At 33.2% G+C, this 14,804-nt stretch overlaps 1 protein-coding gene across 1 annotated transcript; it reads right to left on the minus strand.

The window, feature by feature from the left end:
- Positions 1-9,242: 9,242 nt before the first annotated feature.
- On the minus strand, positions 9,243-11,526 carry LOC111373530 (probable inorganic phosphate transporter 1-3). The gene is made up of 2 exons (XM_022996069.1): positions 11,366-11,526; positions 9,243-11,014 (listed from the first exon to the last, which is right to left on the minus strand). Exon 2 carries the CDS (start codon positions 10,970-10,972, stop codon positions 9,356-9,358), a length of 1,617 nt encoding a protein of 538 aa, XP_022851837.1. The 5' UTR covers positions 10,973-11,014; positions 11,366-11,526; the 3' UTR covers positions 9,243-9,355.
- Between the last annotated feature and the right edge of the window lie 3,278 nt (positions 11,527-14,804).

Genomic DNA, 14,804 nt, shown 5'->3' on the forward strand with positions numbered 1-14,804 from the left:
AAATGCCAAAACTTCTCGTTTACACTGCCTAGCATTTGATTATGAGATGTGGAATGGATGTCAAACCTGCTTTCCTTAATGGAAACTTGCAAGAGAAAGTGTGTATGATACAACTCGAAGGTTTTGAATCCAAAGAGGCCAACTAGGTATGTAAGCTTGATCGATCCATTTATGGATTAAAGCAAGTATTTAGGAGTTGGAATCTTCGTTTTGATGAGACAATCAAAAGTTTGATTTTATAAAAAATGAAGATGAACCTTGTGCTTACAAGAAAACAAGTGGGAGTGTTGTCGTATTCCTAATAATATATATAGATGACATTATTAATGGAAAAGAACATTCCCATGCTTCATTCAGTAAAATTGTAGTTATCAAAGAATTTCTCGATGAAAAATATGAGAAAAGTAGCTTATATCTTGGGAATTAAGATTTATAGAGATAGATATAAAAGATTGCTTGACTTATCCCTATCTTCTTATCTAGATAAAATTTTTAGAAGATTTAACATGAAAGAGTCCAAAAGAGGATTGTGTCCTACGTCACATGAGATTTACCTCTCAAACGAAATGTGTCTTAAGACACATGATGAGAGGAATCGCATGGATAAGATTCTTTATGCATCAGCAAAAGGATCCATCATGTATGCGATGATATGTACGAGGTTAGATGTTTCATGCACTCTAACTGTTATGAGCAGGTTTCAAGTAAACTCTGGTGAGAAAAATTGGACAGTAGTTAAGAACATTCTCAAATACTTAAGAATGACTAAAGATGCATTTTTGATATACGGAGGAGATGAACTAAAAATTTATGGATATACTGATACTAGCTTCCAATCTAACAAGGATGATAGATAGACCATCACGTACAATATTTCTTATTTGTGAAGTAAGTAACTGATCTCACAAATTAAAGTATGGTGACACTTAAATGGACACGTGGAAGTTTTGTTATAGAACAAAATATTGGAAAATCGTTAATAGATTTCATATGGATAACTATCTAAGTGTCAGTGATTAATCTTTGACGTTCGTTAGTGGAATTGGTCCTTTGATTTGAGTTCGTCATAGTACCTTATATGAAGATAATCATACTTTTGGTAATGTTGTATATTGCCCTGCCAATGACCTCTAATTTGGCATCGTTCGAGTATGTTAAGAATCATATGAGGATTCGTCACTTTGAGTTAGTAAAAGATTCTGATCTACATTCTATTTAATTAAGTTGATAACGAAATCTTTGATAAAGGTGTACTCATAAGTCGAAAATGAGTTTTCGACTTGTATTGATTTCATAGTGGAATGAAAAATATGATTGATAATTGAGATTGACACATATCCATATCTCGTAATTGATCGGATCATATTAACGAAGGAATTATGATTTCACGGTAAACAAACAAGTTTTGTTTTGTCACTCTACGTGACATTTTTTGTCACATGTATTACACTGACGCATTGCTAGATGTTAATCAGGGACGGTGAATATGAATTAATGATAAATTGAAAGTATCGATTTTAATTAGATCAAAATAATAATTCACGTCATTAGATATTGTAATTGAGAACCTAATGAGCCACACACAAAAGGAGAACTAGAAGAATGGGATTTACTAATTAATTATTTAATAAGTGTTGGATAATTAATTAATCAGGTTGCTTATTAATAGACCCTAATTAATTAGATTAATTAATTTATGAATCAAATTTTATTAAATGAGTTAATTAATTATTGGATTGGATTAAGAGACGGGGCCGATCCCCGTTTGGACTTATATAAATAAGCCACCAAGGTTTGAAAACTACAGAGATTTTCATTATTTTTGCTAGCAGAAGAAAAGTAAAACACTAGTCCTCTCTCGATCTTGTTCCTTGTGTGGATTTTTATTGGAAGTTAGATAATTGAACAGCTGTTAATGGAAGATCAAGATTGTTGGAACATAAGAAAAAGAAAAGGAGTTTGCAGAATTGAACAAATGTATAATTTCTATTTAAACATAAAAGTAGATCTTTGGTGGGAGTTGAAATTTAATTTATTCTTCGGCGTGCATGGTTAAGTAAATTCTCAACAACTACAGCTATTGACACCACCACCAAACTGCCATCCTTCTAAAATTTATTGTATAGTGTGGTGATACATATTCTGCAGCTTTGTCCTTTCATTCTCCCTTTACCCCTATATATAGACTGTCTGATAGGAGCTTGGTCACCTTAATCATGTCAAGCTGTAGTATCCAATCTAGATCTATGTGCTACTACTTGTTTTGTAGGGATTTGATTGTTGGAGAGTTTGGTTACGGCGAGTCATTATTATAATAAGGCTTCTACCTTAGGCCATTATGACTTTTCTGTGATCGGTTAATTTGTGCAATGTTGATGTTTAAGGGAGAGCACTTCCTTTATCGTGAAATGAGGAGGTTTTCCATATAACGACTCTTGTAATCCAACTCTGACCACTTTTGACAAGACCTTGGATCGATGTTCCTACCTGACTTGTTCGGCATCCCAACAAAAAGATTCTTTTAATTAAGTCAAGGTGAGTTATTAAGTCATCTGACGTGAACTTCAGATTGACAACAATAACCATCTTAACCTTTTTATCTTTATTTTGAGTTTTCTCTTCTCTATATTTTCTTTAGAACACAGCCAGAAGTAATAATATGCAGCAATTAATCATAGCAACAAAAATTGTAATTTAAAAAATAAAATAAAATCCATTCTCAACAGCAATACCTAGAAGCAAGCAATGTTTCAATAATAGACATGACATTTAACCCCAATCATTTTTTATTAGATTTTGTTAAAAGTTGATGAAATATACGGTTTAAACTAATTATTGACTTTGACTTGAAATTTTAATTTGATTTTATTTCAAACCAAATAGTGGCTTAATGAAATATACCATAGCAATCTGCAATATTAATAAAGATATAAAATACAGGCTACAATATGTAGTATTATACGATACATGTTATCAAAAAATAGAATCAAATAGCTACAAATTAAGGAAAATGGATAAGATTGGGTATTGCATTAGTCAGAAATGATTTAATGTCCACGGCGAGTATGAGTTATAATGTTTATCATAGACGTGGCAACATCTAGTGATGCCACAATGGACACCATGGACATTAGATCAAAACTGTTGCATTAGAATACTATAAAGATGTAAAGTAGTTAGAAAGAGACACAAATGTAATAGAAGAGAGAGAATCCAGTTTTTGTTGAGAGGAATTGTTGTTTTTTGTTTAAGTAATTGTGATTTATATTATTTGAGATCAATAAGTAAATAACATTATTTTTTAATTAAATATTGATTGATTTTTTTTTTGTTGAATTAATATATAAAATTAAGAGGAAGTGTTTTTTTTTTTTTATGTTTTTATTTAAGTAATTATGATTTATATCATTTGAGATCAATGAGCAAATAACAGTATATTTGAATAAATATTAGGATTGATGGTTTTACTCTATTTTTTTTTCCAATTAATGTATAAAAAAAGCAGGTATTTTTTTAATTTCTACCAACATTATAGTGTATATATATATACACATAAATTTCTCCGATTTTATTTTTACGATCTTGGTATTCTACTCTTATTACAACTCATTTAGCCGAGCTTGAGATAGCCTTTGTTTAGGCCCCAGTTTGGGTCGAATAATATTTCTCGATAAGATTTTGGCCCAGAAAAATATTATCATAATGAAAAATTGGTCGTTAAAATTGGATGGTTTTGATGATGAAGATCAAGACTAGATTAGTCAATAGTCTATTCTACTAATAAAGAAAAGATAAATTTACGTTCTATATGGAAGTTATAAAAATACTAACATGTACATCATAACTCATAAATTTTATCAAATATTTTCTTTTATTCTATCTTTGTCTAGCACAAACCTAAACTTAACATAGAATTTTTTTTAAAAATAGAATTGGGTTTGAGATTGTGATCTAAACTATTGAGAACAGTAAAATTACAAGATTAAGATTAAAAATTAACTATATATGAATATAGAGGTGAATATGATACGATTTGATTAGATTGTGACAAAATTTCAAACTAAATGACTTAAAAGCGGATTGATTTTTTTTTTAATTTTAAAATCAAATTAATCCACTCCACTTTCTAAACTAAATCAAATCAGACCACTTTTTGATAAGGTTCGATTTGATTAGTTTGTGACAAAATTTCAAACTAAATCACTTAAAAGTTGTTTAATTTTTTAATTTTTATTTTTTTCAAATCAAATCAATCCGCTCCACTTTCTAAACTAAACCAAATCGAACACTTTTTTTTTTTATCAGGTTTGATTTAAAATAACGATTTAGCAAAAAATAATATATATAAAGCAAGTTAAATCATAAATAATAATATAAAATCTCACTTTAAAACATAAATATTAGTATAATTACAAATATTATAAATCAGAGTCCTACACTTCTAATCATTATATTGCAATAACTTGATATATACCTTTTGGTTTAATTGTTGTAGAAACATAGTTCATCTATAGCACTAAAATCGCTCAATACAAACAAAATGAAACCACAACAATTAACAGTAGAATCTAATTAATAACCAAGTTAAAAAAGAAATAAAAATAGAGTGCATGACCAGAAAATTGAGACAGTCAAAAAAATTTAACCTTAACTCGTACCATTCCGAGACAGTTTGATTCGGTTCAAAATCAAAGTATGGATAATTTCGTTGTCCACCCATGCATGAAAATAATGCCTCAAATAGACCAATTTATTTATAAGTACTACCTCATTTAACTTTCGAGAATTCAGGTGTACTTATGCAAGTATAGACTTCATGCTTGTCTGGTAGAGATTTTGGGAATTAATTTTTTGACAGTTAAAGATAAAGTGGATATTACTTGTGAGAGAATAATAAAAAATGATGGTTAGAATAGTGAAATAACGATCAAAAAATTGATTTTAACTTACTTAAAATCGCCACCAAACAAACACTAAATTCAGGTTGGACTTATGCAAGTAGACTAAATTCACTCTTACACCCCACATGGCAAGTCCGACGAAGTTTCTACCATTAAACATGATACACGCAACGCGGTTGTCGGAATTTGGCTCGACATGAAAAGTTTCGTCCAAGACAAACAACAACTGAAAGAATTGAAGTGTAAAATGGAAAACAAATGCAGAAAATATTAAATAATTCCAAGTGAGAAAGTCTAGGTCTTCTTCTTGTCTATTTCTTCCTCAGATTTTTTATTAAGGTCTTTTTCAGTTGTAGTCCACAAAACACGTGAATGATGAAGTGTGAATTATGGATGCAGGCCGTATACATGATGCCCATTTTTATGGAGGAATGTCATATCATCAAAATTACAAAATATCCAAATTGCCAGCATCAATTATATGATTGACCATTGCTCAATCATAGTACAGACGGGTACAATGTGTGATCTGAGCCCGAATCGATGATAAACTTGATGCCTTTGGTTTGAGTTGTGTTCGGTCATTTGTTGAGTCGATTTTAGGTCTATTCTTGTGACAGTTCACTATGAACGTTACAACATCTGGTGATGCCACAATGGACACCGTGGACATTAGATCAAAATTGTTGCATTAGAATACTATAAAGATGTAAAGTAGTTAGAAAGAGACGCAAATGCAACAAAAGAGACAGAATCCAGTTTTTGTTGAGAGGAATTGTTGTTTTTTGTTTAAGTAATTGTGATTTATATTGTTTGAGATCAATAAGTAGATAACATTATTTTTTAATAAAATATTAGGATTGATTAATTTTTCTTTTGAATTAATATATAAAATTAAGATGAAGTGTTGTTATTTTTATTTTTATGTTTTTATTTAAGTAATTATGATTCATATCATTTCAGATCAATGAGCAAATTAACAGTATATTTGAATAAAATATTAGGATTGATGGTTTTTTTCTATTTTCTATTTTTTTTCCAATTAATATATAAAAAAAGCTGGAATTTTTTTAATTTCTACCTACATTATAGTGTATACATATAGACAAATTTCTCCGATTTTATTTTTACGATCTTGGTATTCTACTCTTATTACAACTCATTTAGCCGAGCTTGAGATAGCCTTTGTTTAGGCCCCAGTTTGGGTCGAATAATATTTCTCGATAAGATTTTGGGCCAGAAAAATATTATCATAATGAAAAATTGGTCGTTAAAATTGGATGGTTTTGATGATGAAGATCAAGACTAGATTAGTCAATAGTCTATTCTACTCATAAAGAAAAGATTAATTTAGGTTCTATATGGAAGTTATAAAAATACTAACATGTACATCATAGCTCATAAATTTTATCAAATATTTTCTTTTATTCTATCTTTGTCTAGCACAAACCTAAACTTAACATAGAATTTTTTTTAAAAATAGAATTGGGTTTGTGATTGTGATCTAAATTATTGAGAACAGTAAAATTACAAGATTAAGATTAAAAATTAACTATATATGAATATAGAGGTGAATATGATACGATTTGATTAGATTGTGACAAAATTTCAAACTAAATGACTTAAAAGCGGATTGATTTTTTTTTTTTATTTTAAAATCAAATTAATCCACTCCACTTTCTAAACTAAATCAAATCAGACCACTTTTTGATAAGGTTCGATTTGATTAGTTTGTGACAAAATTTCAAACTAAATCACTTAAAAGTTGTTTAATTTTTTAATTTTTATTTTTTTCAAATCAAATCAATCCGCTCCACTTTCTAAACTAAACCAAATCGAACACTTTTTTTTTTTTTTATCAGGTTTGATTTAAAATAACGATTTAGCAAAAAACAATATATATAAAGCAAGTTAAATCATAAATAATAATATAAAATCTCACTTTAAAACATAAATATTAGTATAATTACAAATATTATAAATCAAAGTCCTACACTTCTAATCATTATATTGCAATAACTTGATATATACCTTTTAGTTTAATTGTTGTAGAAACATAGTTTATCTATAGCGTTAAAATCGCACAATACAAACAAAATGAAACCACAACAATTAACAGTAAAATCTAATAACCAAGTTAAAAAAGAAATAAAAATCAAGTGACATGACCAGAAAATTGAGACAGTCAAAAAAATTTAACCTTAACTCGTACCATTCCGAGACAGTTTGATTCGGTTCAAAATCAAAGTATGAATAATTTCGTTGTCCAGCCATGCATGAAAATAATGCCTCAAATAGACCAATTTATTTATAAGTACTAGTTCAAGTTGGACTTATGCATGTGTAGACCTTGTTTGGTAGAGATTTTGAGAATTAATTTTTTGACCGTTAAAGATAAAGTGGATCTTACTTATGAGAGAAGAATGAAAAATGATGGCTAGAATAGTGAAATAACAATTAAAAAACTGATTTTAACTTACTTAAAATCACCACCAAACAAACACTAAATTCAGGTTGGACTTATGCAAGTAGACTAAATTCACTCTTACACCCCACATGGCAAGTCCGACGAAGTTTCTACCATTAAACATGATACACGCAACGCGGTTGTCGGAATTTGGCTCGACATGAAAAGTTTCGTCCAAGACAAACAACAACTGAAAGAATTGAAGTGTAAAATGGAAAACAAATGCAGAAAATATTAAATAAGTCCAAGTGAGAAAGTCTAGGTCTTCTCTTGTCTATTTCTTCCTCAGATTTTTTATTGAGGTCTTTTTCAGTAGTAGCCCACAAAACGCGTGAATGATGAAGTGTGAATTATGGATGCAGGCCGTATTCACGAGCCCATTTTTATGGAGGAATGTCATATCATCAAAATCACAAAATATCCAAATTGCCTGCATCAATTATATGATTGACCATTGCTCAATGATAATATTTTTTTGGGAGTTGGGTGTTTGCACCCGCAATGCATCAACTCAAAAAGAAAAGGTTGATGACACCTAGAAAGAATAGCGAAATTAATGATTTGAAAATAGAGATAAGCCATCCGAGCACTTTTACACTAACAGATGGATGACTCACAGAATTAATACAGACAAGGGGAGGAAGATTTTTCTAGCATTTTTTTATCAAAACATGGGGCCCACACACATGGGAGTCTTATGATAAAATTCCATGAAGAATATTTTTGTACAAATGGAAATAACCAAGCCATTTTACCATAAAACGTTGCTAGATTCCTTGATGGATGATTTGTTTGTAGGGAATGATTGGATGTAGAAATTAACTATTTTTCTAAACAGTTCAATAATAAAATGTCATGTGGTATTATCTCAAGGAATCTGACAAAACTTTCTGGTAATATAGCAAGGTTCTTGAAAAGAAAGGTTAAATCCCTCGTGTCTTTTACAAATGCTTATCGAGTCTTAGCCTATGTTTGGTTCATGTGTATAATTATTCTAGCCATTTTTTATTCATAAATTTTATGAGACCTATAAGTACTATCCATCTATCGACTGTTCATTTCTATTTATTTATAAACACGTTTCAAACATGCTTTTCTGGGTTGCGACAATTTGTTAGTAAGAGTATGTCAACGATATTGTGGTATCAAAAAAATTGAGATCTAGGGTTGTGGATGTAAGATTTTTCAGTGGATTGTTTATATTCTTTTACCATTCGAAATGACCTTGATATTAGTAAAGGGATGTCAATAATATTGTGGTGATGAACTCTAGTATTACAAGTGAATAATAATTTGACATCTGCTCTGAATACTCGGGGTATTAAACACACAATTATGTAATATGTATAGGAATTTTTGCCGGACAATTTAACAGATTGTCAGTTGATACAATTTTATTGGATGTTGGACAAAAAACAACTTCAAATCAGCCAACTTAGTGTTGCCACTTCATCAATTGTAAAAATTTCTGTATATTTCATCTGTATAAAGAGCTTAATTTTTACGCATATTAAGAGTTAAAGATTGCTTGTGTGAGTAGATAATTTCTTATTCAAAGGAGTATGTTATCTATTGTTACAGTAGGGATTAGTTATGGTGATTGTCACTTGTTCATGTCCTATGTGTCTTTAGAATTTTTTTTTTCCAATTCTTAAGAAATTGGAGTATTATTGACTTGATTAGAGGAACTTAGAGGGGGAACTCTTCATTGGCTGCTCGGAAGATAAGCAACAGCAGAAGGGGTGAAGTTTTAGGTGTGGGGACGAGAGATGGGTTAAAGAGTGAGGAAGAAGATAACACGAAATCGCACTTTTATTTTCTTTATTTAGCTAAAAATAAAATGCTTCCAAAATGCCTTTAAATTACATCCACAATATGAAAACAAGATTGAAATTGTATAGAAATGTAAATGTAGTAATTACATGGTTTTAAACTGTTTAAACTGGCAATACAACTTCTTCTTTAAGGATTTCAAACTACAAATTTATTAAACTGGAACAGTCCTGTGGGAAGGAGCAGTCTGCTCTGTTATCTCATCAGCATCCAATTCATTTTCACCTGATGCCTCTTCCAGTGATTTTCCATTCGGTTCCGGCACTAAGAAAGTGAACAGAATTCCCAATGCATTGACGCAGCCGAGTACAATGAGCGAATATTTCACACCAATGCCTGCTGGATAGCCGGCATCTCTCTTGCTCGGATCCTTAGGCTGTGCTGCGTACAAGAAACCAAATGCCCCTACAATAGCACCAGCTTTTCCAGCTGCAGCAGATATGCCGTGGCAGGTTGATCTTAGCCGGGCAGGGAAGATCTCTGCTGGGACAACAAATGTCGTTGCATTTGGGCCGAAGTTGGAGAAGAAAAATGTCAGTGAATAAATAACTATAAAGCCAATTCTGTTCTCTTTGTGAGTCCAGTGATTATAAGGAATAGCTAGTGCAAACATGAAGACGGTCATGAAGAAGAATCCCATAAGTTGGATGGCAAATCTTCCAATTATATCGATGAATGCTACTGTAAACCAGTATCCTGGGACAGTACTGCAAAGTGCGATTAGAGTCTGTGCTCTTGCAATACGATAAACTTCATGCACAGCGTTCATTTTTTGGGCAGGGGGAATCCATCCGACTGCGGAAAATATGTCCTTTTGGAAAAGATTGTTGCTGTAGTAAGCTATGTCCAGCAGGAACCATGTTGTACAGGTGCCTAACAAGTGAAGGCCATGACGGCGAAGGAATTCCCTTGAAAATAAGCCGAATGAGTTTGCTGGCCTCTCGGCAATTTTTTCTAATTTCTCCTCTTCAGCTTCTAGTTCGACGTTTAACACTTTAGCCATGTCTTGCACTGCCTGTTTTGCATTTTTGGCTACAAGGGCCGTGTAACGGGCTGTTTCAGGCATCTTCATCCGCCAGTAGAAAGTCAGTGCAGCCGGGACGGCTCCAAACATCAAAATAATTCGCCAAATATAGTCAGCTTGTGGCACGGTCGAAAGTGCCGCATTCTGCTCGTACGTTGGAGCATTATAGGCATGATCAAATGATGCAGAGACAATAAGAGCCACAATTCCACTAGTCAGGATCCCGAATCCTTGCATCGCAAAAACCGCAGCTATGAAGGCGCCACGCGTCTTTTTATTAGCATATTCAGACATGATTGTAGCGGAGAGAGGGTAATCACCACCAATCCCAAAGCCCAGCCAGAACCTGAACAAACAGAGGGTAGCCATAACACCCTTTGGAGTAGACCCGAATGAAAGTCCCGAGGCAAGTGAGCACACAACCATGAGAACCAAAGTCACACCATAAACTTTTTTCCGTCCCATCTTATCGCCTAACCACCCGAAGAATAGCTGCCCCAGTAGCGTGCCAACCAGAGCAACACCGGTGACAGCAGACGAAACACCAGGAGGTAAAGTTCCGGGCTTCAGTGCGCCATCGTGCGTGTAGTATATGCGTCCCAATAATTTTGTCACCAAAGAAATGGCGAAGAGATCATAGGCATCTGTGAAGAACCCCATTCCTGCTATAACAATAGCAGTAAAATGGTAGAGTTGTGTCTTGGCTACATCAAGTGCATTAAGCACTTGCAATTGTTGTCTAGCCATTCTGGAATTTCCTGCTTAATCTTGCCCCAGTAGACTTCAATTCTATCAGCAAAATCAAAATCATATCAGTAAATTTAGCTGATCAAAAGGCATAACAATCTAAAAGCTACATTTTAGAAATACAAAATCTAAGTCACGGAAAATAAGTTAAAACTACTTTGCTTTTATCTCTATAAGAACGGTGTGTTCTGGGGACCGCATTCATGCATACTTATGCTAATGTTTTATACAAAACTGGGTTCTAATTAAATCCGAAAATCAATCAAAAACAAAAATGAATACATCTCAAATTTGTTGCAAACAAAAACATCATTGTACACTTTCAAGATATTGGATTGTAAGAACACTTCAAGATTTCATTTCACTTCTGGTCTAAACAGGAAAGGATCATACCTACTAGCACAAGAATGAAGAAAGAAAAAAAGCCTGATAATGAGGAGTGGGCGATGAATTTGTGTTGGTATTTAAGGGGGATTTGAACCGAAGACACCAAGAAGCAACTATGGCATATTATAGGGTATATACCCTTTTTTCATTAAACTGTAAGTCAATGGTTTCGCTCCTCTCTCGTGATTCCTTAACAAACAGAATTTCCTGGTAATAGCATTAATAAATTCGTGACATTATGTGCTTACTTGAAACTTCAAGGAAAGTACTTAGTTTTGGTTTCTTCAGGATTGAATTGCATTGTAGTCCTTGACCTTTGGGTCAAGATTCATTTCAATCACCAATCTTTTGGGAAGTATAAATAGTTTGTTACATTCACTGTTGGAGTTGATGAAAATTGGAACTGCACTTCATACAACAAGCTTTATAACTCCCTAATTGCAACTGACTGTGCAGCACGAATTTGCTTAAAAGCTGAATTCTAACACAATCGGACAAGGTTACACCTAGGATTACACACGCTAAAGATTCCCAAAACCTCTTATCAATGAATAGAGACTCATCATGCTTTAGGATTAAAGAACTTTCCAAGAGATCGATTTTTTCCCGATTCAAATAATCATGAGAATTAAGTTCAGATTATCACAAGGTTTCTATCCTAGGAGCCAACCCAAACTCGAGATCGATTTTCTTTTGAAAAAACATGTAAATAAATGGTCTTTGGATTCAGGTACAGCAGAGTGAGCAAAGATGAATTATTTAAAAATCATCTGAGAATCACAGAACATGAGATGATCGAAAGTTAAGGTATCAAAATGGAAAAAACTAATAAGTTCAAGGCCAAATAATGTAATTAACCCATTTGTATCTGTTCATTTGAAGCAATAAATTGGTCAACGATTTGTCTTTCTTCATTGGTTGGTTGCTAATTATTCTTTCAGATAAGATCATTGGAAGAGTGAAGATACGACTTTCTGCTAATTTTGAAGGATCAAATAAATACTCACCAAATATGACTATAATCATTAATTTTTAATATTCTTATTTGGAAGTCAAGACAAACCTAGGAAAGTTTGAATAAAAATAAATAAATCGGCTTTTATATAGTTTAAATTAAAAAATAAATAATAAATAAATAAACCAGTACAATTGATGAAGCCAGTCGTTGGAATTTATGGTTTATGTATACACCAAAAATGCAAAATAAGTTGGGGAAAAAACACAAAAAAAATAAAAAAAAATAATAATAATAATAGTGATCTCAAAAAAAAATAATAATAATAAGTATTTTACTGTACGATAATTTTTATCGAGTAGATTACGGTATAGTATGTATCTCCCTTCAACCCTTTGAGCGAAATGCGGCAAAAGAAAAGGAAGAAAAATCCATGGACCAACCCCATCATCTCCACCCTGTAGGAACTACGAGATCACCCCAAGGGCGCCTTTGGCATCCAGGGGTCATGGACCGACCATAGAGCCCTGTTCAATAAGTGGAACGCATTAGCTGTCTGTTCTCAGGTTGGGCAGTAAGAGTCGGAGAAGGGCAATCACTATTCTTAAAACCAGCGTTCTTAAGACCAAAGAATCGAGCGGAAAGGGGGGAAAGCTCTCCGTTCCTGGTTCTCCTGTAGCTGGAACCTCCGGAACCACAAGAATCCTTAGTTAGAATGGGATTCCAACTCAACACCTTTTGAGTGAGATTTTGAGAAGAGTTGCTCTTTGGAGAGCACATTGCAATGAAAGTTGTAAGCTGTGTTAGGGGGGGAGTTATTGTCTATCGTCGGCCTCTATGGTAGACAATGATATTTCATAATTTAGTGTTAAAAGAGATTTAATTGGAAAAACTATATTTTTCTTGACAAAGTAGAGTACAAAATAATTTGTCCAGACGAGTTTCTATATTATTAGAGTAGCATATTCACACACCTATCGTAGAGTTTTCATATTCACACCTATATCTCTCTATTCTTACGTATTGTTTTGCAATTATTAAGAATATCTTAATTAATCGCTTTACTATGTAGGCCAGTTATACCTCATCACTTGCGTAATATGTTCATCCTCTTTGGGAACTTCAATTGCGTTCATATTCCTATGTAGAAATTGAGTAGAATTACATTTAAGCTTTCATCAAACCTTTTTCGTTAATAGACTCTATACAAAAGAGTGATTTGTTTGAGATTGACGATTTCATATCTTCCGGAGAGGGGTAGGCATTTGACCATGCGTGTCATTGCAGTCTTGATATTATCACCATCCTGAGTTCATCCGTGATACTTAATTTTATCCGAGTACCCCGAACCATTACCTAGTCACCACACCAGAGCTCAAGGTACTTGCACAAAGAGTTCCACTCCATTATAATTCTTACGTCCCAACAACAATTGAAGTTCTGATATCATTAAAATTTCAACCTATTTAGTTATTCTAGTGCTATGCAGGTGCCCTAATCCTCAGCCTTTTTGCAAGTAGTTCAGAGGTTTGATCGTGCTCATCTCCTATGAATTCTTAGTTTGAAATTGAGTACATTCAGTTATGGTTTTTGAAAAAGCAATAGTTCGACCCAACCAACACCTAGAGGGGGGGTGAATAGGTGTTTATGCGGAATTAAAATAATTAATTAACTGATGCAACAAGTCACATCAATTATACATTGCCTAGATTCATTCACATACTTTATCTACCTAAGTTAAATTACCGGTTGAAAAGTAAATAGCAGAAAGCAGTAAAAACACAGCAAAATGTTGACGGAGAAAACCCAACTGGGTAAAAACTCCGGGCACAAGCCAGTAGAGATCCACTATAGAAGATATTGACTTACAGTACGTCAGACATTATTGATTCTAACAATATTCTGACCTCCTTACTGTATCGACCACAGCTATCCTGAATTTTGCAGATCTGCGCCAAAATCCCAACTTTGAATATCTTCTACTTCCTGTGAATCACCAAGCTCTCCAGTTCTTCAAGCAATTTCCTTCCCGGATCTTGAAACAGATGATCTTCTGGAAGTTTATATGGAGATATGAAAGGGTGTTTTGGTTTTGTGAGGGTTGATGTTTTTATTCAAAGAACCATGAGAATCAAAGATGAATTTATTGTTGGTTCTTGATCCTATGGAAGTTGAGAGGAATTGTTGTTTTAATGTTTGCCAAGCTCTGATTAGAAAATCGGACGTTTTGTTTATATAGTAGGTCGAATTTGGTAATATAGGGCGTTAAAAATTCGCGAGGCATTAAAATTACCAAAGGCCAGATAACATGGTCGCTCGAGCGAGGTCCTAACGAAACTCGAGCGACGTACCTTCGCTCAAGCGATAGACCAGCGAAACTCCAGCGAGATCAGTTCTGCAATTTTGGCTCTAGTAAGGTCAGGGCGAAACTCCATCGACATCAACCCGTCGTTTGCATCTTCAAAGCATCCCACTTTACCCTAGACCTAT

Source organism: Olea europaea, unplaced genomic scaffold (genome assembly GCF_002742605.1).
Source record: "Olea europaea var. sylvestris unplaced genomic scaffold, O_europaea_v1 scaffold1140, whole genome shotgun sequence".
Classification (NCBI taxonomy): Eukaryota; Viridiplantae; Streptophyta; class Magnoliopsida; order Lamiales; family Oleaceae; genus Olea; species Olea europaea.